The sequence below is a fragment of the Temnothorax americanus genome, unplaced genomic scaffold, assembly GCF_048541705.1.
Source record: "Temnothorax americanus isolate GAGA-0224 unplaced genomic scaffold, ASM4854170v1 Scaffold9, whole genome shotgun sequence".
Classification (NCBI taxonomy): Eukaryota; Metazoa; Arthropoda; class Insecta; order Hymenoptera; family Formicidae; genus Temnothorax; species Temnothorax americanus.
Window position 1 is genome coordinate 809,679 of NW_027509812.1, and position 27,181 is coordinate 836,859.

The 27,181-nt window shown below is 39.3% G+C and overlaps 4 protein-coding genes and 1 long non-coding RNA gene across 15 annotated transcripts; 2 read left to right on the top strand and 3 right to left on the bottom strand.

Annotated features, from left to right (window-relative positions):
• Positions 1-133: 133 nt before the first annotated feature.
• Positions 134-3,649, top strand: LOC143908101 (uncharacterized). Its single transcript, XM_077425415.1, has 4 exons — positions 134-414; positions 824-1,255; positions 1,466-1,711; positions 1,852-3,649. Exons 1-4 carry the CDS (start codon positions 274-276, stop codon positions 3,310-3,312), a joined length of 2,280 nt encoding a protein of 759 aa, XP_077281541.1. The 5' UTR covers positions 134-273; the 3' UTR covers positions 3,313-3,649.
• Positions 3,650-7,431: 3,782 nt separating this feature from the next.
• On the bottom strand, positions 7,432-16,566 carry Dmtn (transmembrane and coiled-coil domain 2 protein Dmtn). 10 transcript variants are annotated; one of them, XR_013260031.1, is made up of 13 exons: positions 15,979-16,119; positions 14,471-14,959; positions 12,884-13,085; positions 12,467-12,674; positions 11,831-11,996; positions 11,495-11,723; positions 11,299-11,343; positions 10,976-11,058; positions 9,747-10,072; positions 9,239-9,639; positions 8,734-8,894; positions 8,431-8,537; positions 7,432-8,153 (listed from the first exon to the last, which is right to left on the bottom strand). XR_013260031.1 is itself a non-coding variant. In XM_077425427.1 (12 exons), the coding sequence occupies exons 3-11, from the start codon at positions 13,024-13,026 to the stop codon at positions 8,738-8,740; spliced, it is 1,758 nt and encodes a 585-aa protein (XP_077281553.1). In that variant the 5' UTR covers positions 13,027-13,085; positions 14,471-14,959; positions 16,430-16,566; the 3' UTR covers positions 7,432-8,537; positions 8,734-8,737. The 10 variants fall into 10 exon arrangements, 9 of the variants coding, with proteins under 9 accessions (XP_077281553.1, XP_077281558.1, XP_077281557.1 ...); XM_077425427.1 differs by lacking the exon at positions 15,979-16,119 and adding an exon at positions 16,430-16,566 and having other exon boundaries at positions 7,432-8,537; XM_077425432.1 differs by having other exon boundaries at positions 7,432-8,537; positions 9,747-10,033.
• Positions 16,567-16,849: 283 nt separating this feature from the next.
• LOC143908124 (uncharacterized) lies at positions 16,850-18,272 on the top strand. Of its 2 annotated transcripts, none has more exons than XR_013260043.1 (3): positions 16,850-16,992; positions 17,080-17,903; positions 17,975-18,272. It is a non-coding gene; the product is annotated as an uncharacterized LOC143908124 (long non-coding RNA). The 2 variants fall into 2 exon arrangements; XR_013260042.1 differs by having other exon boundaries at positions 16,851-16,992; positions 17,069-17,903.
• A 315-nt stretch (positions 18,273-18,587) lies between these two features.
• LOC143908120 (GSK3-beta interaction protein) lies at positions 18,588-19,783 on the bottom strand. Its single transcript, XM_077425459.1, has one exon. The coding sequence runs from the start codon at positions 19,586-19,588 to the stop codon at positions 19,238-19,240; it is 351 nt and encodes a 116-aa protein (XP_077281585.1). The 5' UTR covers positions 19,589-19,783; the 3' UTR covers positions 18,588-19,237.
• A 154-nt stretch (positions 19,784-19,937) lies between these two features.
• LOC143908103 (protein-associating with the carboxyl-terminal domain of ezrin) lies at positions 19,938-22,769 on the bottom strand. The gene is made up of 5 exons (XM_077425418.1): positions 22,353-22,769; positions 21,681-22,134; positions 21,398-21,587; positions 21,176-21,312; positions 19,938-21,064 (listed from the first exon to the last, which is right to left on the bottom strand). The coding sequence occupies exons 1-5, from the start codon at positions 22,542-22,544 to the stop codon at positions 20,124-20,126; spliced, it is 1,914 nt and encodes a 637-aa protein (XP_077281544.1). The 5' UTR covers positions 22,545-22,769; the 3' UTR covers positions 19,938-20,123.
• Positions 22,770-27,181: the final 4,412 nt, after the last annotated feature.

Genomic DNA, 27,181 nt, shown 5'->3' on the forward strand with positions numbered 1-27,181 from the left:
ATTATGGCGCGGACTGACGTCGCGGACTCACGTCACGACGCGCCGTCGCGACGGCTGTAGAGCGACGTTTCGCGTGGACGCCGTCGTCGTGAGGGATGCGCGTACCGCGTACGCGGAACGAGCGAGTCGCGCGATTCCGATTATCGCCGCGCTTTCTGGGAACGAGAGGACTCTCCCCCCGCCCCAACCCCTTGTCGCGTCGCCCGTCGCCGTCGGTGGCTCGCGTTGGAGTTGGAAGGAGACCGCGAGAGGAGGCACCTCGGTACCGTCGACATGGCCGTCGTCGAGGAGTTCGATTACCTGTGCCGTCTATGCGCGACCAAGACTGGCATCCTGATGGGCCTGCCGATATTCGAGGCCGGCGATCAGATGCGCAACATCGACAAGAAGATCGCGGCCTGTCTGCCGGTTCAGGTAAAGGGCGACGATTGTGGAGCGCGGAGCGTCAGCGAGCACTGACAGCGACGGAGGAGTAATCTTCATCCTGGGTCTTTAAATTAGTTTAAATGCCCTCGGTCGAGAGGCACACGCTTTTTTGTCGCTTGGACTCGGCTGATGTGGCATTAAATAATTTTAATTGGTTTCATAAATGTAAATTTATTATATTGACAAAAGAAGAATTGATTAGAATCGATGAATAGTTGGATATCTTTAGAAGTATGCATATGAAATCTTGCTAGTTTATATTTTTATTATACTGTTTTATTGCGCTTGATATTTTTATATTTCGAACGGGAGCAAAATAGATGCTAATTTGCGCTGCAAAAGAGTAAAATGATGCTTTTTGAAGCGAGATATTGTACTGCAGTTTTGTAAATTTCAGGTGTCGTTGACGGATCAACTGCCCAAAGTGGTGTGCGAGGATTGCGCGTTCAAACTGGATCAGTTGTTTGATTTCCGCGAGAAATGTCTGCACACGGAGGGGATGTTTATGGAGATGTTGAAGGAGATCGGGAAGGAGGAGGTCATGCACATATCGGAGCACGATTTAGCGAGCGTGAATAACATGGGCACAATTCCGAGAAACCTGAATAGCATACAGATTAATAACGAAAATGTACAAAGCCACTCGGTCGTGGCTCACGAGGCTACGGAATCCACCATGCACACGATGCAGGTAATGGACGAGATGGATCTGGCCGGTGGCGAACAAGTGGTCACTCAGGAAGAGATGGGTCAGCAAGATGCGGATATACAAGACATTGACTGTCTAGATGGTGACACGGTCAGAATGGTCGATGAACATATACGAGAGGTAATTAAACTAATCTATGTTCACTTTGTTTCGTAAATCGAACAGATTGCTTACGATTCCGATCATTAGTTTGTATATAATGTGTGTGATACGATTATATAAACCCAACGATAGAGAAACAGTTTATTTATAGATATGTAATTTATCCAATTAAAAATAATTTAAAATTTAATTCGAATTTTAATGTATGATTTGTGGGCTGTTTTGTAGGTTTCAAACCATCAGATCGCAATACACTTGGATAGCGATATAACTGTGGTGAGTAACCTGGGTGGCCACTTGAGTCAATTAGGGATAAATTACGTTACTTCGATCAATCCTGAAGATCAGAGTCAAGAGCAGATAGTGCATTACTGTGAAAATGTGAAATACGAGACAGATTCAATGAAACAGGAGTACCACAGATTGCAAGACAGATTAACCACCGAAGAGACACAGCACGTACTAAAAAATAATGTAAGTATTGCTTTAAATAATGGACAGTTTGTAAGGAAAAATTAATTGCTATTTCGAAATTAGAAGCAAATGTAACAGCCATAAAAATAAAAAATTGTTTAATCTTATTTTACTTAAGTTTATTCCGGTTTGTAATTCAGGTAGCAGTAGATAATTTTGTATCCACCCAAGCCGAAACAGAAACTGAAATAGAGGAGTCTTGCATGAACGAAAATGGAACTCGCGAGCACGTGGACTCCGTGAATGATTTACCATCTACGAGTCAGATAAACGGCGTGTGTGAAATAATGATTAAATACACGAAGAGAACGAAGCACGCGTTATTGGAATCTACGCTCAGCAACCCTACCGTGGATGAAACCGGCTCGCACTGGTACGTGTGCCCATTCTGCAACGAAGCAGCTTTGGAGACGACCAATTTAGCCGCACATTTCGAGCAGCACTTCTGCTGCTGTCCCTGCGGTTTTTATTTTACTAGCGTCGAGGTATTAAATCTGCACAAGGAGCGATGTAATGTATATAAAACTGAAATAGTCGATAAGGAGAAGGACGCACAGTTAAACGTAGTACCGTCGCAAGAGAGCAATGACAATCAAGAGGGACAGAAGAAACAGTCGACGGTGAGACGGAAGTGGACCGCGAAGGTGTGTACGGAATGCGGCAAGCAATACAAGTCGAATTACAAGCTGCAGGAGCACATGCGCAAGCACACGGGCGAGAAGCCGTTTCAGTGTACGACGTGCGATAAGGCGTTCCGCAGCAAGATCGGTCTCGCGCAGCACACGGCCACGCACACGGGCCAGTTCGACTACAACTGCTCCACGTGCGGCAAGGGATTCCAATGCAAGAGCTATCTCATCGTACACCAAAGGGTGCACTCGGACCTGAAGCCGTACTCGTGCACGAAGTGCAGTCAGAACTTCAAGACGAAGCAATCGCTGCTGGACCACGAGAACCGTCACCTCGGCGTGAAGCCGTACATGTGCGAGATCTGCGGCCGTGGTTTCATCACCAAGGGTCTCTGCAAGAGCCATCAGAAGATACACTCCGGCACTGACAATCGCCAATACCCGTGCGAGGTGTGCAAGAAGATGTTCGTCAGCAAGAGTTACCTGAACACGCACCAGCGCATTCACACGGGCGAGAAGCCGTATCTGTGCGAGGTGTGCGGCAAGGGATTCCTTACGCGCGTCGACCTCAGGATCCACTCGACCATGCACACCGGCGAGAAGAGCTTCAAATGCGAAGTCTGCGGGAAGGTGTTCGCTCGACGCGCGGCGCTACGCTGCCATCGGCGGTCGCACACGGGCGAGCGTCCTTACAAATGCGACGTCTGCGGCAGATCGTTCACGCAGTTCAGCCCGATGGCGATCCACAAGCGTTTGCACACCGGCGAGCGGCCGTACGACTGCGACGACTGCGGCAAGGCTTTCGTGTCTAGGTCAACTATGATGTCTCACAGGAAGAAGCATCACGTTACGACCGTTGCGCAAAAGGACGAGTCTGTGCCGCAGAACGAAGACGCGGAGGTCAAGTTCATCCTCTCGTCCGATATCCTAGTTCGAGATACACACGAAGGGCTCCAAATCACCGCGGATTGAAACCACGGATGAAAATGACGTATACGAATTCTGCGAGTCGCGTTCAAGCCTAGCGCGCACAGTTTGGGTGCTAAGAAAATTTCATTCGCATTTGTTAGATAACGAACTGCTTTCATCACCATAGTGTATTCTCTATCAGTGTACATTTTCAAAAACTTTATATAAAGATATTTTTACAAGCAGCGTAGTGCTGGTGGTATATGAAGATTGAAAGTTATATTGAATTATTGAGATGCAACATGTTTTATACATTCTATAACAATGTCGTCCTTTAATTTTCTTTTCGTGACATTGTACTGTATTTCCAGATCGTGTAAATACAAATCTTTTATATCAATGTCTATATTGTTTTCTAAAACGTTAAAAATCTAACAATTATTTGTTAATAGATGAAATGATTGCAAGACTCTAAGAAGATCAGCATGAACAAATAAACTCGCGTTATTTTAATTTTCAAAAGATTGTAGCAGTTTAGCTTATATTCAAAAATATATTTTACTTTTTTCGAAAGATAGATTTACAAAGTAATAACTTGTCATTACTTTGTAATAATAACAAAAAGATAATAACTTGTTTTAATATATCAATTTTATGCAGTTTAAAAAAAAACACAAATAGATTTAATACATAAAATAACTTCTAAAGGTATATATAAAAATTGCGTAGAAAAATTCAGCAGCATTCATTATCGAACGTGGACGTCAGGTAGTTGATAATACGAAATATTATCATTCTGATTTTATATATCGGATATCTCTGATTTGTTTTTGATTCGAACAATAAGCTTTAACAAAACATGGAGAGTATAAAAAATATATTAATGAGTATTTAAGATTGTATTAATGTATAAATTGTACGATTTTTCTTACTGCGTTTGCATATATATATATATATATATATATATATATATATACGCACACATTTGCGCATTAGAATTCTCTTATATTATTACATCTTTTATATATTCCTAAACCTTTACCTATCATAAAAAGAAACGTTAACGTTGTTATAAAAAAAGTAAAATATTTTCTTATAGATGTAGTAGAGTAAATATTATAATATTTACTACTATATCTATATTTATTATTTAATAGCAAAATAGTATTTAATGAATCGAAGGCTGATATGCTTGACGAAACGCTATGCAATGATGACAATGCTTTTTTTAATGATATATAAGCACTTTCCAAATCGTAACAAGATAATTCAAGAGAATAGATAATAATTTTCATGAACAATTGTATATTTTTATACAGCTACCAGGAAAAACCTCTCAGTAAATATAAATATAATATAAATCAGCTTTCTGCACAAAGTAGAAATTGTGATATACGATAAAAAAATAACTGAATATATTATATTTGTAAGATTGTGATGAATGTAATATTATTATTAACAAAGTCTTGGAAGAAAATATAAAAAGCTTTACACCGACATGTGTCTTTTAGTTGGCCGTACGTCCCTGAAACTGGTTGAATTGAATTTTTCTCAGAGCTAAGATCATCTTCGAAGAGAAGAAATTCATTAATAGCACCGTAAGGTCGAGTGGAATTGAATATAAGTGATTTTATTGAAAACTCGCTTTATTTTGACAGTACGAAATGATATTGCAGAAGGCTGCTCAGCACGTACCTCGGTACGTCGACTCTACCAGCAGCAATAACATTGCCGTTGACAATGGGCATGTAGAAAGTATCGACGTATATAAAAATTTATGTATATTCAGTTTTCTTTTTTTTTTAATATTCTTTTTATTACCTTGAATACCAGTTTGAACGCAGCTGTTATATATGCACAATGAGTTGTACGTGATAACAACCTTTACAATAACTGCTGCTGGCTTTGCCTATACCGTCTCTACAATTGACAACGAATATTTATTCTATAATTTGACATTAACTACCTACGCAAGGCATCGATGACATAATTTATTTCAATAATTCTGTCGCCTATCGCTAATATCTACACGCGGGGCCCCTAAGCTACGAATGACAACAAACTATTTAACAGGATTCATTAATTGATCACCGCAAATTATACGATACACATTTATGTGACACATTTTGTGGCCTCGTAAATATAAAATACATATAAAATTGTAAACGGCTTTTTAAGTAGAAAAACGGAAACTTATGCGACGTTTCAATAAGGTACAAAATACATCTCGTCGTTGTTTAATAACTCCCTTAGAATTTCGAGTTCGTGGGCGCTACTTTACTACTTTAATACCCAGCTTCCTTTCTCTGTTACGTATCGCTCAATATATTATAAGCGTGCAGGGGCCCTCAGTAAATCGGTGGTCGATCATGTGAATAAATTCTCTAATTTTCTAGTAGTGTTAAATACGTATATTACAAAGCACCATGATCTAAAATTATAAATATACAGGGTGTTTTATATGTTATCTAATGATATAATGGATGGGAATTAAATTTCCATTCTTAAATATTTTCTTTTAGAAAAACTATAAGTAAAAAAATCAATAAAATACAGTTAAAATCTTGTCTTATTGATATAAGACTTCTATAAATATAACATAATGATATATACATTAATATATGCTTAACACCCTATATATTTTAACTATATACTTATGATTATGTAATACTAAATAGACTTATATCTTAGATTAGTTACATATATTTTATATAACAAAAAAAGATGTTAACGGAGATATTCGGCAAAACCAATACGTTTTCATTTGTCTCGAATGTTACACATTGTGATGAATGGGTGCATGGTTTTTGAGAAAAATCTCTCTATATATATATATACACAACATATACGTTTTTTGGTGGTATTTCCCAGTGATTATATTGATCCCAAAGCTGCTTCTTAAATATTAAGCTTATATATAAACCTAGCATAATCACAGCGATTTATCCGAAATGTAATATTTACCACAGGAACATGAAAAATAATATTGAAAATATTCAAAACATTTTTGCGGGGGAAAAGTTGATTGTTAAATTGCTCGAAGTAATACCATGCAGACAATGCGGATGTGAGAAATTTATTGGACGAGTTGACTGACATCAAGAGACCAAAAACGAATGTTTCTAGTGTGATGAATAATACAGTTCAATTTTCATTTGCTTTGAGATCAGGAATGAATTGAATATCTCTTCGCAATAGCATAAAATTACCTTTTCACGCCTTCAATTTCCACGCGATGAATTGCTAATCAATTACCAGACACTCTTATCCTTCACATCGCAAGCTTCTAAATCAATACAAAATTTTTCAACAACATACATTATCATAAAATATTTTAAACATTGAAACACATTAAATTATCTCTTTTGTACACAGTTACGGGCAGCTTTTAAATAAAATTCTGAATAAAACTTTGCGCTGTCATATTCGCTACATGTAATTAAATTAACACAGATACTAAACTGTTAATTATATAAGTTACTGTTGTTATTATTTAGTTGTAAATAGCGTGAAATAAGGATAAATGTTAAAATTTCTGTGCTAAACGAAAGCAGCATGATATAATGATGTACAGACGTTCATTATTTAACTTCAATGTATATCATGCTGTTTTGAATAACAGTGCTTGAACACGAACCATCCTGACTGTGAAAGCTAGAAAATTGTATTGCAAGACAGTGAACATATAAGTCATATTTATGCTCTGTTATTAGATAGTAACGATACAAAGAAGAAACACAAATCAGTGCTAACAATCTTATTTCTGAGCTGTTGTTATTCTAACTCATCTAATTTTTGCCACGTATCAAATACTTTTCGCGTTTCCATAAATTTGTATTATCTCTCATGTCACATTAATGTTATAATCTCCGATACTAAAAACTTAAAATTATAGCGCCAATGTTAAACTAACATAATTGTTTTACAGCAATGTAGTCCTTCAGTCTTTCTCTCATTTCAACTAACTGTCATGGATCGATTCTTTATGCTCGTTATAATATACATAAATTTATGTTTTTGATGATTGGATCGCTCATACATTGGACTAATGAAAATCACTCTCGTCCTCATTCTCATATATAAGCATAATTTTAACGTATATATGTGCGATGTAAATCGTATCGTAGAATAAGAGGAAAAAGACGGTTGGTCCTCCTGATATCAAATGTAGCAGCACATGCATTGTATATATTTGTGTGTGTGTGTGTGTGTGTGTGTGTGTGTGTGTGTGTGTGTGTGTGTGTGTGTGTGTGTGTGTACGTGCGTGCGAGCGTGTGTGTGTGTGTATGTAAATTTTTATTTATGCCCAAATTTGGTATTCACGATTTTCCAACGAGAAAGTAATGTTTCTTGCAGCCTTCAGTGAAATTCTTCATTTCCGGTTCATTGCATGCGCGATTTAATTTATACACTAGCTATTTTATGCAATGCAACAACAATTAAAAAAAGCTTGCATTTCCTAGAGAACTTATACCTTTATCGAATATTACAAATAACAAGTAAATATACAATACGTACTACTTCGTATTTTATACAATGCCGGACAGCAGCTATCTATAGTGATATAAGAGCTCTGTCTTAATTTACATTATTGTTTAGCATTTGGACGATTTGGATGTTACAAATTCTTAACTTATCGACACATACATCCAAGAAGATTTAAAAACAAATCGATTGTACATCGACAAATTGTAACTGGACCGATCGTGAAGGTTGAAGACAGTATCCTGGTGTGCATCATCACTTAACATTTTCTCACTTGATATTTTTTTTATACTACTTTTACATTCAAGTGAAGAAATGAACGTAGAGATATACTGCTAATTGAAATTAAACCTTCATAATATGTGCCACATATAGCCAAGCAGTGTGTCACTGTGTAGTGTTTCAACAATTCTTCGTACCTTAATATAGAAGTTTCTTTAATGTCATTTGTTCAGCACTAATAGATCGCTAATGTAACGATCATGAAAGATAAAATTGAACCAAAATGAAGAGATATAAATTAATGAAATTAATAAAAGTTTGTATAAATTAATTTAAAAATCACGTACTTTTCTACAGCAAGGTAGCTTCGTCAATTTAAATAATGGTATCAAAAATACATATATCTTATATAATAATAAATTTAAACAACCCAAGATAAACATACAAGATAAACTTATTTACGCGTATACATACTATTATTGCTCCAATGTGCTACAACACTGATAAACGGATGCAAGATTTCAATGTGTGTCCAATCTAGCCCAGCATCACAGGGTTTGATTAAATTTAAGTATTCCACCCTAAAATAAATACTGTTTACATAAAATATATTTTTCTTACTTTCTATCCCCCCCCCTGCCCCTTCTCTTTCTCCAAGAAAAGTTATTTAGGAACTTTCATATTTCGTTCACTTCGTTTTGAAATATAGTATCGCACTAAAGTTGCCTTTACGTGTTAACGACAATTAAACATCGAGTGAAAATTTCATTCACTTACAATGCTACTTCATGGCGAGCGTCTGCTTGAGGTGGCGCATGAGATGACTGCCGACGTCATGTACCTCAGGCCATTGCTTTAGCACGAACACTATGCCCAGTACAACGAATGTAGTTGTTAATATACGCACCCTACACATGAAACAATGAGGCTTAGTACAGCTGTAACAAACATGTAAAAACAAAACAGAATAATGAATGTGCAAAATAAATTCGGATGACTGATCGGAGTATGAAGATGATAAAAATAAGCAAGAGAGAAATAACATGATTTACTGATTAAAAAAAAAACCGATATCCATTATTATATTTCAATTTTCTACTTATATCACGGAAATATTATCTGTAGATATCTAATAGAGATAAATGTAGACAAGGCAGATAATAGAGAATATATTAGCATAAAGTTCTATTAATAGTTTATCCGTTGTCGCTACAACGGAAAGTAAATTAAAAAAGTGACATAAAAGAGTAAAAGATAAAAACCATCTCAACAATAATCTTACCTGGTTCTGAGGAAAGGCATCATAATACCAGCACCCGTTGCAACGAGGAGCAAAACAACTTGCAATACTGTCAATACTACGTTTATCAATTTTACAACCAACGCTCTCGCATTGCTATTATCCAAACCCTCCAATGTCACATATTGCTGGTGCTGTTGTTGCTGATGTTCCATTTTCCAGATTTTAGTTTGACAACTCTCTAACATCTCATGTATATCTCGTAGTCTGTCCTCGCTTTGATATTGCACCTTCTCCTCCATATCTGTAATAGCCTGCTTCAAGTTTTCTACTTCATTCTGATGTAATTCTGTCAGGTCATTAATTTGCTCTTCCAAACGTTCACATCTGAAACGTTCTTCTTGGAGGGAATGAGAAAGATATGTCACTTCCTGCTGTAACGTCTGAACAAAACAAAACAAAAAGATTAGTCAAATATTTGTGAAATTAGCAACATACAGGTGATATCCTTATAAAATATATTTTGATTACCGGATATATAAATACAAACCTTTACAGCATCTACTTTTTCTCTCATTCGGTCAAGATTCTCTCGGTGTTCCTGTAGTTCTGCAAAAATAGATTTGAGACTCAAGGCATTATTACTGTGACACGTATGCGGCTGTCCTCTACTACCAGGGCCGCTTTCACTAGTTACGCTAGAACACTCCGATCCTTCCTCAGACGGAAACTTCATAGCCGCTGCGCTTTGGGTAGATCCCAGACTGCATCCACCCGGAAGCGTGGCCGATCCGTGGTGAGTTTTATCATCTTCAACGCTAGCGTTATCACCATTACCTGCATGCGGTGTATCGTTTACATAAAAAGTCGAGCCATCTGTAGAGACACAGAGGTGGCAAGTTAGAATGTTATCCAATACCAAAGCTTGGCCTTTTGAAGTAATAGTATTTGTCGAGTTATTATGTTATTCAGTTTCCTTAGACAATGGTTAATTTCTCGCTGCCTTTTTATTTTCGAAAAACAGTCGTTTCACAATATGCTTTTTTTTTTAATCACGATAATGTCAAAACAGCTAATATTTTTTTATATTATCATATACTTTAGCATCGTTACAAGAGAGTATTGGATAACTGACAGTAAATAAAGAAAAGCAAATGTGTAATCATAGAAGCCACTGTAAACCATATAATACTTTGCTACACACACATAATAATATAATGTTAAATAAATATGTGCAACATAACGTATGGCAAAATTATATCAAGTAATTATACTGCATTAAAACAGAAAGAGAAATTATTTTAATAAGCAAAGTTCTAAGCAAAGAATACATGGTACAGCAAAGTAATCTTTCATACGTTACAGATAACAATGTTATTACTTTATCGTTTCTTTATAAAGAAGATAAGAAGCTTGAAGCGGTAAAAATAGAGATACTGTGCATGAAGCATTATAATAAAGTGTAATGGAACTCTCGCTCTTTGGACAACACATTACTTACTACTCTCAACTGCCATGATAGCCAAAAATGTTAAAAGATATTTATTTTCTTATCTAAACATATTTTATATTTAAATAAATGGAAATGACAAGAATAGATTGTATGAATCGAAATGTAAGATTTATATACTTTATTTTCTGTAGTTAAATGGAATTATAAATTACATTTATTAATCTGAACCAATTTAAATTGTTTTTAACCAGGCGTTGTAATATGTTATACTTCACAGCTTGAATCATATAAAACTCGATAGAAATTTATTGAACACTGTTACTTACGTGATAAAGTATTTATATTATCAGCACTTCCAAATTTGTTTTTAATAAGATGAGCAAACTCTCTTGGTTTAGACATTACAGTTCTGCAATAGAATATTAGATATATAATAGATTAGAAATATAAATAAGCGTACAATATATTTTACTTAACTATACTTTTAATTATGATTTCTCGTAAATTATTAAAATAATGCTTTACGTTAATCTTAAATTGAAGTGGTATTAATGGCAGTGCGGTTCTAAAAAGAAGTGATGAATCAACCACATAAGAATAGAGTTTCAGCATGTTTGGGCATGGGATCTATTTTCGTATCAACACTCACCCTGAAAAACCAGTGATTCCATCCCTGATGTTTCCTCCCACATTTCTGAAATGCAAGCCCAAATTAGTCAGAGATTTGCTTTTAACGTTTATCAAATAATACATAATAATTTATTATGTATTATTCGGTGATAAATTTCAACATTTTTTTCTTTAGACATAATTAAAATCAAAATAATCATTTACATAAAACTCACTTAAGTCCTTGCCCCATATCGCGTAACATTTCTCTCGGTTGCCTATGACTCGTCGGTGCACCATTCATCTCGTAATTTCTTAATTTTTTCGTATAGCTATCTAACTTTTTTTGTAGTTGCGAAATACTGTGCGCCGATTTTTGATTTTTCTTCTCGAATACCGTTTTAATCCTAGTTAACTGCTGCTTGTCCGCATTAGCAGCCAATTTCAAATATTCGTTGACGTTCTCTAAAGAACAAATGTATAACGATACATAAAGTAAATAACACATATTAATAAAATATACTTTCATCTTTGCGTGTCCATCTAAATTAAATTAAGAAAAGTTTACGTACCATCCCGCGTGGTTTGTTCTATTCTTATTTGTTCTCGCGTTTTAGCAATTTTGCTTTGAATATGTTCAATAGCTTGACGAACTCGTGTTGCACTAGAGTCAACATCATCGGTTATCAGTTCAGAAGAACCATTCGATAGAAACGATTGGGTTGCGTGATATTGTTCCTGCAACAATACATTGATATTATCTTTCACTTAAACGTGCATAAAAAATCATATATATATATGAACTATATAACGTTAAATATAAAACAACATCCTTTTCAACGCAGTTTAACTATATCAAAAGCAGTTGATTTTATGATTTTTTCTGCGATCTTAAAATATCAAATAGAGTCTAAAAATTGGCGAAGCTAATATAATCTTGTTTAAAACATGCGCATAATTGTGCTATTTCCTATTCTATAATTTGATTGCATATTAATCATTGACGACCTTGCAATCTCCTATGTTAGTTAACGCATATACAATAGCAATATTATGTAACTCTCTTTATGTAAGAACACAAAGACGACTGTAGATTGCATACACGCATTAGGTCCACATAGTAACAATTTTCCTGCTCGTGTTTAATGCAAACGCTTATTATCTTATGCCTCATTAGAATCGAGGTATTTAAAATGAAAAGTACGTACTCCTTCGTCATCGGTCGGTGGATGAACATTTGGCACAAACTCGTCTGGTTCGGCAGTGTTTGAAGTATTACTTGGTTCATCCATGGTATCCCCCGTGCGAATTAAATTTCCTGGCGATCTTTGTCTATTGCTGCCTTTCATATTAAGGCTACTTCCAGTACCGCCCCCACCGCTACTTCCACTGCCTGTGCTACCCTCTCCTTGAGAACTGAAACCGATATTTAGCAAATGTTATTATTATAGTTTCTTTAATTTGTAGATTTTAGATCTGATAATATTATAATAAATATAATAAAGACGAATTATAAATATACATATAAAAATATACAGATTCTTATGACTCTTTGTTTCAAGAAACTGCACGTGCGATAAATGATAAATTGTACATATATATCTATTGTACTAATAGAACCTTACATTGGGGCATTACGCAATCTTGGAGTGTGATCCAAGTTTGCTGTCGATTGTTGCTGATGCACTTGAGACGTCGAAGTCGTTCTACTAGGAGATCCACTGCGCGAACTGTTTTTACTAGAGGTGCTGACCATCAAGCTTGCCATACCTTTGTTCTGAGATGGTTGACATCTATCTACTTCGTTTTAGTAAGTTCACGTTGAACCTGAACACACGATAAATTACAGGTATTATAAGAAATACTGTTAAGTACGAAAGGATAGTTAAATTTTACAAGACAACTATGTCCCGGTTATTAATCTACTTATACTGGAATTGATAAATCGATATTTAATAATCTTAAGCTGCAAAAAGCGAAAGATAAGATTCTAATAATTAATATCACGTATCAATGAATTGAAACTTCATCTCGCACCGGAGAGATTACTCACGCCTCTTGATATTATTAGATAAAGCTCAATATCAACCACATATATGATAAGCTTTATCTTATTACAGTTTTTTTATATATGATTCATAGGTTTTTCTCAGAGTAAACCATTAATGGCAAAACAAGCGATAAATATATATCAAATATATATACAGTGTGTATTTATTTATAATTTTATTCCATTATCGACATTTATGCATCATAAATATTATGCATTAATATTGCGTACAGTATTTTTATTCCTTTTATCGTATAATAAAAAAAACATAAAGCATAACAAATTACGGAACAAACACTCCACCACGGCTGGACCCCAATGGGTCTATCTTGGGCAGTAATTTTCTCTAAGAGGCTACATTATCTAATTTATACTTTAAATATACATTGAGCACACAGAGACTGCATCTAAATTTAGAATGTAGGATACTTCACATAAAGAGAAACGTTTCATTCGCGTTTTAGTTGGCGAAAAATTATTTCGATTACGCTACATAAATAAATTTGTGCAAAAGTATTATTGCATCTCTGTTCATATTAAATTCAAAAGACACGTATAAAGTTTTTAAAAACTAAATTATATTTAAAAAAGTAAAACTACTTATATATATATATATATATATATATATATATATATATACACTGAAATATACAATATACCATTATATTGCATATTTATATTATAACATATTAAAAGTACATGCCAAAAGCTTCGTCTATTCAACGTTTGCAACAACGGAAAATAAAGTGTACAAGCATTCTTTTCTCAATTCAACGTCGTATCACTTCCTTTAATTTGATCATATTAACTGATGAATCATTGCTATTATCATAATGTATATTTGAAACTAAGAAGCGCTACATTACTTAGAATCATAGTTCAAATGATAGAAATTGCTCCACAATTTTTTATAATCACCTAGATCGTAATTCCATTAACATTAAATTATTTAAAACATAAAATTACTAAAGTAGGAATATACACCGAACGTGAAAAGGGTCAAGTTAAAGCTGAATATGTTTAAGAAACGCGAAAAGCATCCGATTCGAGAACGAAAGTCAGGAATTTAAAACACTTGGCTAATCCTGCCAATTCGTGAATGACGAAGACCTCGCTTCGGCCCGCGCTCGATGCAACGTAGGTAAAACAAAATTGAACTTGCCGATCACGTGGCTGGCGAAAGTCTCGGCGATGATCTTTAGACGGCATCTGGGTGGCTGGGCACCGATATCACAAAACGCACCGCGCGCACACACACACACACGCGCGCGCGCGCGCGGCAGACGACGCAGAGAGCGGAGGTAACACGCAGTTAGTCACGGACGGCGCCGCGTTTCTCCAGGGGATATCGAGGACAAGGGGGAACAGCTCCGCTCCAGAAGAAAACGGCAGTCCAGCAGCCTCCGGACTTCGCTCCTGCCGCGTTCAGGGACAGAGCGCGATCTCGGTGCGCCCGTTGCGCGATCACGGCGCTGTTATGCGAGCGCGGAATAGCGTGTGCGGCGACGGGCAGTATCGATGAAAAACACACGCAGGACCGTATTAATAGCGTGCGCTAGCCGGGTCGGTCGGTCCCGTCGGCGTCGGTCCGTAGCGGCGACGTCGACCCTCGCTGGGAGACTTCCTCCCTCGCGTTAGACGCACCGTTTCCCTGCAAACAGGAGAGTTGACTCAACGTTAAGCAGATCTCTCGCCTTCCTCCGTCAGTACAAAAGGAAAAATTAGATCGCGGTAGGCACTGTTGTACGAGAACGGTTCCACCGTTAGTCTACTTATGGAGGAAAAAACGGCACCGGTCAAAATAATTCATCGATGCCGCGAGACGGAGAGACGGGCGAACGGTCCAAATCGTGATTCTCGTTCGCCTGAACGTGGAGAGAGAGAGAGAGTGTGTGTGTGTGAGGAAAGAAACGGGCGGTCGCGCGTCGACAGAGTGGCACAAGCGCTAATTAGTCCCGATTAACTGTTCCTCGGGGATCCGGGGGCTATTCGGTGTCACAACTCTGGCCGCGGTGCCGACTGGCAACGGAATTAAATCTTGGCAGCCAGACCGCGACCGGCTCCGGAAATACGCTCGGAAATGCGACGTCCAAACGTCAGGAGCCAGGAGGGCACACACAGATGACGACTCCCGCGCGCGAGTCCCGCGGGGAGTGAGAATAAACACGCACGTTCCGTCGGCCGTCGGGAGCCGCAGCTGGCGCGCGTCGATCCTCCGAATCCGCGCTCCTCTCACCTGGTCAGCCTGGCCTCACCGAGCCTCCCTCGTCCTCGCGGAACGCGCGTAAACCAGGATAAACGAAAAGTCGCGGACGGGCGCATTCGGCGTGAAGTGCGCCGCGGACGCGCGATCGTCCGTCGTCGTCGTCGCCCGACGTCACGGCGCACGCACGGCGCGGCGTCGCCGTTCGAAACGAGTGTGCTGCGCGCGCCCGTCCGCCGTTCCTGGAGAGTGGAGAACAGGACCACCCCGCGGACGACGCCGGACGTTCCTCGTCGGCCGGGGGGAAGGAAGTGACACGCGCGTCGAAGCGTCAAATCTCGTACTATACCTCGGGTCCCGCGGGCCAGACGTATACTTTCTCGACGCAGCACGCAACTCGCTCACTCTTTCTTGCTTTCTTTCTCTCGCTCGCTCTCACTCTCGCGAAATCACGTCGTCGCTCTCACCTCGTTCACCGCGCGGCGCGCGGTGTCGTTCCTAGTTCCTACGCGACGTCGGACGACGGACGCACGAATGCATGCGCGATCCGCGATCCGCGCCGCGCGTGTCGCATCGGCATCGGCTGGCTGACTGGTCGTCCCCGCGCTGTTCCCGAACGCGTTCTGTCGTGTCCTCGCGTGCGTCCGCACGCGACGGGAGACGGAGACGGAGAGCGCGCGGTGGGTACAGTTGCACCGTGCTGCGCGCTGCACCGCGCGCGAACTGACCAGACTGCACAGACTGGCCTTATCGCTGACGGACGCTATACGTTGCTATACGTGCTCGCTGCGTGACGGATCGGCGGGCGTGTCATGTCATCGCACGCCGGACGCCGGCCGATTCATCAGGCCGATTTCCCGCGCGCCGTCACGAAGCGCATGTACATACATACATACATACGTGTATACATATGCGTACCTCGCGCGAGGTATCCGAGGTTACGGCGCGACGTAACGTCGACGGGACTGTCGGCGACTGGGCGACTCCACGCGCAGCCGAGACTAACGTCAATGACTATAGGAACGGCACCGGGCGGCCCGATGCCTGGAGATACGCTTCCCTGAAGCTGAGAAGTTTTTGTTCGGAGATGACGCAATAATTTGGCAGCGGCGTCCTGCGGCGACGAGAATGAAAAAAAGGAAATTTTACTTAGCATTATTTATCGAGTTATGAATGTTGGAAAGAAGAATACTGCGGTATTTTATTGATTCGGCCTTTCGGCCTAGAGCCAAGAACTTGTTTACAATAATTAATACCTCTGCATACACTCACTCCTTCATATTCTTTCCCTCTCTCGACTTTCTGCATTCTTTATAGTTTTCAACAGATTTTGAAAATGTTCGCTGCAAATTTTGTCGATGGAACATCAGCAGAAATCTATAACAAACTCTGCTAACAAAATATAATGGCAAATTGATTGTGGAAACTATATAGATAAATCTGCCTTTTAAACGATGTATTTTGATGTTGGCGAAATGAAGGTCCGCTCCGTTTTTACTGACAATCCGCTATATATACAATACTATATATGTATACTATATACAATAGTACGGGCAGATTGCTTACAGAGAACCGATGTCTTCGTTACATCCTTGGAATTTGATGGCCGAAAGTTATATCAAAGATTTATGACGTCGTAACGGGTCAGGACATTTTGGAAATTTAAATGGATTGGATGCACGTTTAGGAAGGAGAATCGCCAAGACGCCAAATATCTAGAGACGCATTGCGGTGGAATTCTCAGGATAATTAGGAAACGTGGGCGAGCCAAGAACAGTTAGAGAAGAGCCTGGGGCAGGGGACTAAACGAAGCTGGAGCTAATGAGCTGAGATATTTGGAACTTCTGACAAGCGGGAACGGAAAATGTTTGTAGATGACCTACGCTCCAAAAGTGATGGACTATTATTATTATTATGGGAAAAGTAGTGCATTTCTTTTTCTCCCTCTCATAATATATACTTTTCTTTTTTCCTCTTTCCTCCTTTTCTCCCCGATGCCTAATTACAGTCATTTCAAATGCATTCCAGGTATGACGTAGCGTAGGCTACGAAGAACGGACTTTCGAGCGACGGCTATTAGTCTCGCGACTGGGAACAAAGCATCGATTGATCTCTTTAAATGTCAATGTGACATCGGCGACGGTCAAGTAATTTGAACGAAAAATAATCACGAGATACATACCGACGCGTTGGCTCTACATAGAATTCCAAGAACTGAAATTGTTGAGAAAAGGCTCACCTGGACCCTCGCACGGATTAAATTCGCGTCCAGATATCAGCGCGATATATTTTCGATACCTTTGAAAATAAATAACTCTCTAAAGCCGTCTAGAACCGACGAATTCGGACATCGTGGAAAGCGAAATTTGAATTACAGAATTGTCTTGTAAATGTAAACGAAATCGTTCGAATGCAAAATTTCGACATTTATCTTTTACCGCTACAGCTGTTTTTTTTTTCCAGACAGCCGATCACGTTGCGTCATATACGTATGATCATTCTGGCTTAATTCATGATAAGATTACGCGCTCCTCATTTTCACGTCGCCCACGAGAGACGAGAGCATTTTAAGCCGTCGCGTCGCGTCGCGTCGCGCAGTTGTGCGCTGGAACAACGCAGAATACGATAAGACGTATGCGTCAGCACCGCGCGTCTGTGAAGTCATCGATTAGACCGAATGCACTGGAAAATCACTTCACGGAAGACGATAAGAGACGTGTCCGTGCATTCCGGGATTGATAAGTCGACTCTTGCGGCAAAACTTCGTCGCAAAATTAAAAAAAAAAAAAAACATTTTTAATTCAGCTCCTAAGAGTGTTTGCAACTTTGATTCTCATGAATACGGAAAACGGAATAATAATTAATAGCGTATTCACGAGGACTAATGTTTGGAAGATAAGATAAACTATGAATAAATAATATAAGCGAAGCGGAAACTTAATAATCTGCGATACATTTCGTGATGATTAAAAGCTTGCAATACTTATAAAAAAATAAATAAAGAAATAGTAACGATTGAGAGTTTAAAATGTCAGGAATTATTTCAGAAGTTTGGATAATAATAAGGCGATGCAAATCAAAGTTTCCAGTCGACCAAGATTGGCATTATATTTCCAAAAACTCTAGTCTCTCTCATTTTAATTCTTTCCGTTAGTTTTACATTACGGGGTTCATTATGAGATTATGATTGAAAAATGAGCGGAACGTATAAGACAATGAACAACTCTGTTTTTACAAACGAGTAAAACTACTACTAGAAGCGCAAAAAAGAATGAAGGCAAGATACATAAGTAAATCGATGATTTGTTCTTTTGCGAAGCTTGCCTCGCAACGTTAATGAAACACATTAAATCTATTTTTTTTTTTTTAAATTAAGTTTGAGCGATTTCGCAATTTACTCGTCGAGAATACGATAAAAAAACTCGACAATAATAAATATAAACGCGACAATGAATGCGGGCATGCGTTCCCAAACGCATCGACGCAGCGTCTAAGGGTGTTACGTGGGATCGAATCCCATTTTCGCGTCGGCCGTCGACTAATTATCAAAATATAGTCCGTATGCTACATAGTAAACTGTTTCATTCCAAATTGTGCAATACTAACTAAAATAACGGACGCTTATAAGCGAATTATAATTTAATTAACCGCACTTAACCTAACTCTTAACCTAGACCACGACAGGAACACGGCTTCCTTCCCGTCGTCTCGCGCGAGATCTACTGTTCATCGCTCCAGCTCCTTCAGCTTGTCCAGCAGCGCGTTCCCGAAGGAGTTCCCGTACTGCGGACTGACGAAGTCCAGCAGGCTGTACGGCGTCTCGAAGCGCTCGTTACCCGTATTCGACGTGTCGTCGTGCCGATTGCCGACGATGGCGAAGCCGGCGGCCGACAGCTCCACGCAGAACCGCAGGCCCTCCAGCGTGACCAGGTTCAGGTAGATGACCTGGTTCGTGCTGGTCAGCCGCTCGGACACCCTCAGATCTCGCACGTGCTTCTTCACGTCGTCGATAACCGCCTGGGCCTCCAGCCGCCACTGGTCCGCGTCCAGCACCCGGTCCCCGTCGTCGGTCCGCATCGCGCCGCGAACGCGATTTCTCCCCGGTCACGCTTGAAACCGGTCTGGGTCTGGCCACTCTGGCCCTGGCCGTCTGGCCGCGACAGTTCGCAGCCTGATGCTGCAAACACCCGACATTCTTGAAATAAAATATCTATATTTCCCTATATGGATCCTTACACTATACCTGTAGCCTGTAGCTATATACAGTCCTCTTTCTGAAGCCGTTAAAAATATAGACCTGTTAATTGGACGAAGAGGAATCCACGATGGCGATGAGTATTTCCGTCTGCTCGGACAGATGTACCCTATAAGATTTCTTTACGATTTAATTTAAACTTTTACAAAAGAGATAAGTACATACCATATGTAACTTTGGCCTATCGTATATATTTTACATTTATTAAAAATACTTATTTCGGTAGTATACATATGGTGTTGGTAATCACATGAACTGATTGGACGTTAATGAAAATGGATACAATCGGGATGAGTATTTGTCGCATGAGCTCGTTCGCTTCTTTGCGCAAGTGGTTTCTCTTTTTTTTTTACACGCTCATTGTTGCGCCAGTTCGTACGTATCGTCTATGCTCAGGTCACTCAAATCTTCCCCCCAACCGTTAACGTCGTGTTCCTCCAAAGTGGCGCCTGACGTCTTCACGTCGAACATGCTCTTCGGCGATTGCACTTCCTCCGGGACGCGTAAGATCTGCGTCTTCCGTATCACAGGCTCCATATCCGTGAAGAAGTCGATTTCTTCCTTCGCGGATTTTATCACCTTCGAATTCTTTATGTCGAGCTCCGTAATGTCGGAAATTACAAGTTTCTTCGTGTACTTTGGCTTCTCGGCGCTCGACGATAATTCCGACAAGGGCGAGGACGAGCCCGCGTCGCAAGGACCTTGTACCTCCGATTGCACGTTGTCCTCCTCCGGGGGAGCCTCTTCTACAGAGCAACGACCAGCTGGCTCCTGCGTTTCCCAATCCGACCAGGTGCACTCCTCCTCGGGAAACGAAAATTCCTTCTCCCTCTTGTCCTCGCCACCGTCCGGCGACGGTCTCTCCGCTAGGTGCGCGTTACTTTCGTCTATGTTCGCGAAGACGGGTATCTCTTGAGCGAACGTTAAAGCTTTCCTAATATCATCGAGATCCTTGCCTCGAGTCATTTTCTTGTTCGGCCGACCGTCCGTAAATAATTTTCCTCTGTTCCCACCGATAACCGTCGCCGCGCCCAGGATCGGCACTACGTCAGCCAGCGCCCTTAACGTGGCGCTGACGAGATCGTCGTTGGTGTCCTTTATTCCAACGAGTAACTCGGGAAGAATATGATTTTTCAACTCGTCCGTCTCGAACACGTGAACGAACGTATTGAAATGGGACAGCAGCGGCAGGCGAATAGAGACATCTCGAATGCAAAACATTTGCAGAAGTCTCGGTATTAAGATACTCTTAAAAGTAGGAACTGTAAATAGACTAGTCCCCAAATCGTTTTTCTCATCTGTAAAAAATATTGGATATTTCATTAGGCCATTTGTCACGTAAAATGAAGATATTCGTGTGCATCAATTAACCGTTATGATTTTACTGAACGCAACAGATATGGCCTAACCTTTTGGTTTAAAGATAAACGGTAAAAGTTTTACTTGGGCAGTGCTATCCAACAAAACTATCCTGGAAAGAAGCACCCTGCCTAATTGTTCAGCAACAACAGCCTCGGGATACATCTGCAATTGCTGCGTTAATTTCCTAAAAAAAATTATCCATATATGTAGACACAATTTATTATGCCACGTATTACACAACGCAGAATTATTTTCTTCAAGTTGCTCACGTGAAGAACTCTTCCCTCTCAACGTCAGTTTTTAGCGGTAATTCTTCCAGAAACGCATGTATCCTTATAAACTCGTGAGTGAAAAATGAATGCTGCAGCACATTGAATAATCTACTTCTCAGACACGCGTCCGGATTCTGCAGATTCTTTTTGCAAAACTCTTTAAATTCCAACAGATTTGGTGCTCCATCTGAAATTGGTTTGAAATTCAAGTTTACCGTATTCCAGTGTCCCAAACGTTTCATTTAACAAGGAAACTATGACTTTCGATTTTTGTGTATACCCGTGTCTTGTAAATTCTTCAGAATATCTTCTGCCAGTACTCCAAACGCGTACGAATCGATCGCAGTGAGATTAGCGGTTTCAATTAAATCAGCTACGTCTTCGTTCGACGATATCGCCTTCTCGCATCGGTAACTCTTTATTCGTTGATAATACGTCGGCGTCGCGCCCGCGAGTTTGCACAGGCACTCCAATCCACCCAACTTCCAATATCCTTCCGCGGTGACGTAGATGGAACTGCTGCACACGTTGTTGTGCGACGCCAATGCGGTCTCGTGCAGGAACACCAGGGCTCGTAGGATACCGTGCAGACCGATGCATATTTGCAATACATTCTGCTTCTCGATAACTTGGATCAGCGGCCTGGCCTCTTCCGTGGCGAGAAAGAACTTGCTGCCTTTGCTCCACGAAGATATATACTTCAGGATACAAGGATGCCGGTGTAGCATAAAATTCTAAAACATATAATACCGCGTCCACTGCTCATTTCTTACAATTATACTTTCGCAATGTACACGCAACGTATAATCCATAACGTGTTATTGTAAACGAAAGAAGTCCACATATAAAAAAAAAAATCAGGAGGAGGATCTCAAAGTGGTCTCATTTCTGTGTCCGTCGAGATAAATAGGGAAATATTCGAGTGCTTTTGTGGGATATGGAGATGTCAAACCTTCGCCGCTCGCTCCAACGGCGACGGTCGCCCGAACGTTGCTGCGAAGTGCAAGGACGGCTCGCTGATGAAGATGGACAGCTTCTGCAGACTGTCGCGCACGCTCGCATCGTAGTGCATCCAGTAGTCCGTGACCTCGACGGCCTTGTTTTCGATCTCGAGGCCGCGCAGGGCACTCCTTTCGTTCCCCATTAGTCGCTCGACATACGCGTCGGATGCCGCACCGGAGAATCGCTCGGGAACATCGGGCACGCGAGGCCGGGGAGAGGCGCGCGTTCCATCTGCTCTACGATTCGCGCGATTCAGCGACCGACATCGACATCGCTACTTGGCCGACTCCGATCGCATTCGGATAACGCCGACATTACGTTTTACGTGTGCGCGGCCCCAAGGTGTCACCCTCTCGGTAGGGTTAGGGTTAGGTCGCGCGGATGATCACCGCGATTGGTCCGGTTCTCCGTTTCACGTCCATTTCTAACAACGCAGATTTAATTTTATTCTCAATTATAATTTTGTTCCAGTTTTAATAATTAGAAAAAGATAATAATCAAGGAGGTTATGGGGAAAACCAGAAGAATTGCATATAATTCAAAATTGCATATAAGTTACTCTTTTACAAATAATTTTACCATGTAATTTTTTTGAGTTTTTTTTAGTTAATATGTTAGTTATGTGAATATTTGTGAAAAAAAGTTCAAGAATGGGTTTTATTTTTGAATGAGATTTTTAATAGGTTCTGGAAGATTCGTGTTATCAATAATTATTAATAAAAATGACTATTAAAATATATTAAGAACTAAATAAATTATGTTTATAAAGACTATCTGACACTAAAAATATCTTGAAAGATATAAAATTTATGGCCACATGGCTCTTTTGCAATATTAAAATTTGCACTGCGGATAAAACCGCACAGTATATTTGAGATTTTAAATTACAATATTTGGATTTAGAATGGTGGTAATAGCGCAAAATGCATTCTGTCAGTTATTACATTTTCTTCCTTTGTTGAAAAATGGATTGTCAAAACTTTTGATTTTATAGCACGTTTTTGTACAAATAAACATCAATATATAAATGATTGTTAAAAATTACTTTACTACCCGATTGCCTTTCCTCATTCTTATCGAATTCTGGTAGTTTTAAAGCATGTTTTTTACAGAATTAATAATTATCTCAATTTGTTATTTATTGTTTAATTCATAATACTTATAGCCAATTTTTGTCGATAATACAAATTATTTATAATCTCAATTTTAATATATCTTCTTATTTATAATCCAATAAACTAATTGTAAAATACAATAGCAAGAGAAACGAGCTAAATAATATTAAAATAAAACGATTATTCGCTATTCGATGATTCGAAATGAATTAATAATTAAATTCGAGAAGTCAAACTAATTAACGCACAACTATCACGAGGTTAGATAAGAGTTTGGATACATCTCCGTTACATCTAAGTAAACGAAAAGGTATCGGGAAAGTATGTTCGACAAGAGGAAACGGGTGGCAGCGAGAATCGACAGGTAGGACTCTCACTTGGAAGAAGAAAAATCAGGCGAGTATCAGAAAAGCACGTTGAGCAAGGAGGTATTCCAAAGACACCCGCTTCTCGAAGCAACCCTCGCTTTACTCGCTTATTGTCCCCACCTCTTACATACCACGCCAGCTCACAGCCATCGACCAATGAGAGCGCTGGTCGGTGGAGACAGAAGGAACTCGTTGCCATGGAGACCGTCAAATGCACCAACCAATCAGCGTATCGATGCAAAGAGGCAATGTGGGGGACCAGCGGGGAAGACTACGCTTTCGTCCCGAATATACCTCCGTCAACCTACTCGCTAACGTGCTTTCCTGATACTTCAGACGGTTTTACCGAGATTTTCGACGCTGAAAAATCCCATTCTCACCTAACCCCCAACCTAACCTCTCATCCGAATAAATACTTCTGACAACATTAATGATCTTTTCAGCGTCTGTAATTCAAACTATTTAACCATATTGCACAAAGGCACATCATCGCATTAGACGAGAAAATGTGCAGAAAAGATTCACAAACTCCATTTTATTATTAAAAAAAGGATCTTTTTCAAGTTTCGAATAGTTCTGAATGTATATAGTATAGACGTTTGGAGCACACAGTGCATGGGGCGCGATTATTCGTGACGGGCCGTTCTCGTCGATACTATCTGTTTATGAATATTCCGTAATAATTTATCGCCGAATCAAACGCGAAAATGCATAAAAATGATTAACAAGCCCTATTCATTATCAAAAGAAAGAGATATATCCCGAGTTTTATATCGCTTTGAAATACTTGAGCGTTCGGTGGCGCGTCATGCACTCTCTTTGTTCTATTTGTCTATGAATATTTTACAAACATTTCTTGTCGAAACAAGCGTGGAAATGCATAGCTTCATTCATTATCAAAACAAAATGATATTTGAAGTCTTGAATAAATTTTCAAGATAACGATTGGAGATGCGTTGCTCCTGCAATGTCGATTCTATATATATTTATGAATATTGCGTTAATATGTTTATCGTTGAAACAGACGCGGGAGTGCAGAGATTAACGAACTCCATTTATTAACAAAAAAAAAAAGATATTTCGAGTTTTGTGGTATTGTTAGAGAAACAGATATCTCGATTCTCACTGGTCAGTATGCCGAGATGTCCGTTATTATTCATTTCTGCATATCTGATTGAAATATTAAGGAACAATTTTTGAGATATCTGTTTTTTCCCCACAAAGTTTATTATTTCTTAATTTGTTGTAAGAATTTCATCTGTGTTTACCTTAAACAATATCGGAATATTAATGTATATTTTAATTTCTACACGCGCGCGCGCGCGCGCGAACGCGAACTCTCTCGCATATAACATATAACGCGCATTTTCTATAGTAAACGTTACGTATGCTATAGATAAGTGCGCGCATATGCGCGTTGCGGACCCCGGGGTTAGTGTCGTCAAAATCGTCCATTTATTCGATCAGGCTACCAGAAAAGCATGTTCGGCAAGGAGGTTACGGAGGGAGGTATTTTACCAATTCACTTGTTACCATTCGCGTCAATGCATTACCGACTTCCAGCTGTCGATCGCAGATGGCGCTAGTGGTAATGCCGCGCGCCCGCGCTCCGCGAACCTCCTCGCTATCGTGCGCTCCTAATAATTGAGAAGAATTTTTCGGACATTTCCGAATATGTGAAATCGAATTCTCACCTAACCTCTCATCTGAATATATTCTAGTGACAATTATTATGATCCTTCGAGTATTTCTACACGCAAAATCAAATTGTCGCTATTGTTTAATTATAATCTGCAGGGATTAAAACGTTTCATTTATTTGATTATTAACATATTTTTTTTTAATCATGTTCGTTTAAATAATTCACGCATACGTTAAACGTCATGTACTTATTTGGTATACTTTGGATTTTAAGATAATAAATTGAGATGATTTATTACTGCATTTAATTCTTCGGAAGTGCGAGATGCACATGAAATTATTTTGTTAAATAATTAATATATAGTTATAATATAAATGTTGCGACTACTGTTTTGCTGACAAAAGAGTCAGATCTTTGGAATATTATGCATCAGTCATCTTTCTCATCAATTTAAGTTTAAATCAACAAATTTCTAGCATTGTCCTTCAAAATTGTTTCCAAAATTTATATATAAATTATCCAGCAGGAAATATTATTAAAAGAGGGAAATCTTTCAAGAATTAATGCGTGCTTTTGAAATCGATATGATGCGGAGATCCGCAAGTTGTCGTTGAATAGAATTATATAGCAACATCTTGTTATTGTTTATTGTCGGATTAGTCGCAGAAATGCATAAGAAGCATCAACAAATTGCAAACATTTTTAAAAGAAAGATATATCTCGAGAAATCTTATTACCACTATTCGAGTCGATATTCACAGATCCGCGTTCTCGTTAAAGCGAATTATGTAACAACATTTTAGCATTATTTATCACTAAATCTCATAACTAGTGAGAAAAGTAATTGTAAAATGATTAATATATTCTACTAGCCTAGAATCAATAGAAAATCAATAGAAAAAGTGCTATTCACATAAAAATGACAGTGTCAAGTTGTATATAAGGCAGAGTCAAAGCCTATATATAGTCAAAGGGCAGATATAGCTGTTTGTTTCGCAAGTAGATTACTTCAGAATAAGCTATCTTAGGATTTTCAACTGTTATCGTTTCAATCTCTTTATTTCAATGAAGAAAAAAGGAGAAGGACACTTCTCAAAGCATTTGTAGCATCCAAAATGGACTGCAACCACAGACGTATAAGACATGTCTTATATGCTGGAGACCACGGCACTGCTCTGGTATCATTGATTTGACGTGCGTTGCCAGCATACCCTTCACATATGTTGTAAGGATGCTGTTCTGTCTGCAGCATACATCACCATAGTCCTCGCTGATATCTACTTCCTCTTGTCCAATATACATTCTGCTAAAAAAAAAGCATGCTGCGTGCACCCAAAGTCGATCGAGTACCCTTTTATGCGAAATATTCGTTGTTATCGGAAATAAATTAAGCTACTATCGGCAAAGCACTTCAAAGTTGCGAAGAAAGAGCCATGATGGCAAAGAAAAAATAAGGACAGCGAAGTATACTGATGCATACGCATAATTTTTAAGTCAAATTTCCGTTGAATCGCCATTGATAGACGCGCGAATAAAGCATATACGCTTTAAGAGTCAACTATTACTTCTTTATTTACGAGATTAGTGTGCATAATGTGCGTTTTTTTAAACTATTGATTAATTCGCAAGAGAGATCTTTGGCTCCACTCGAGAT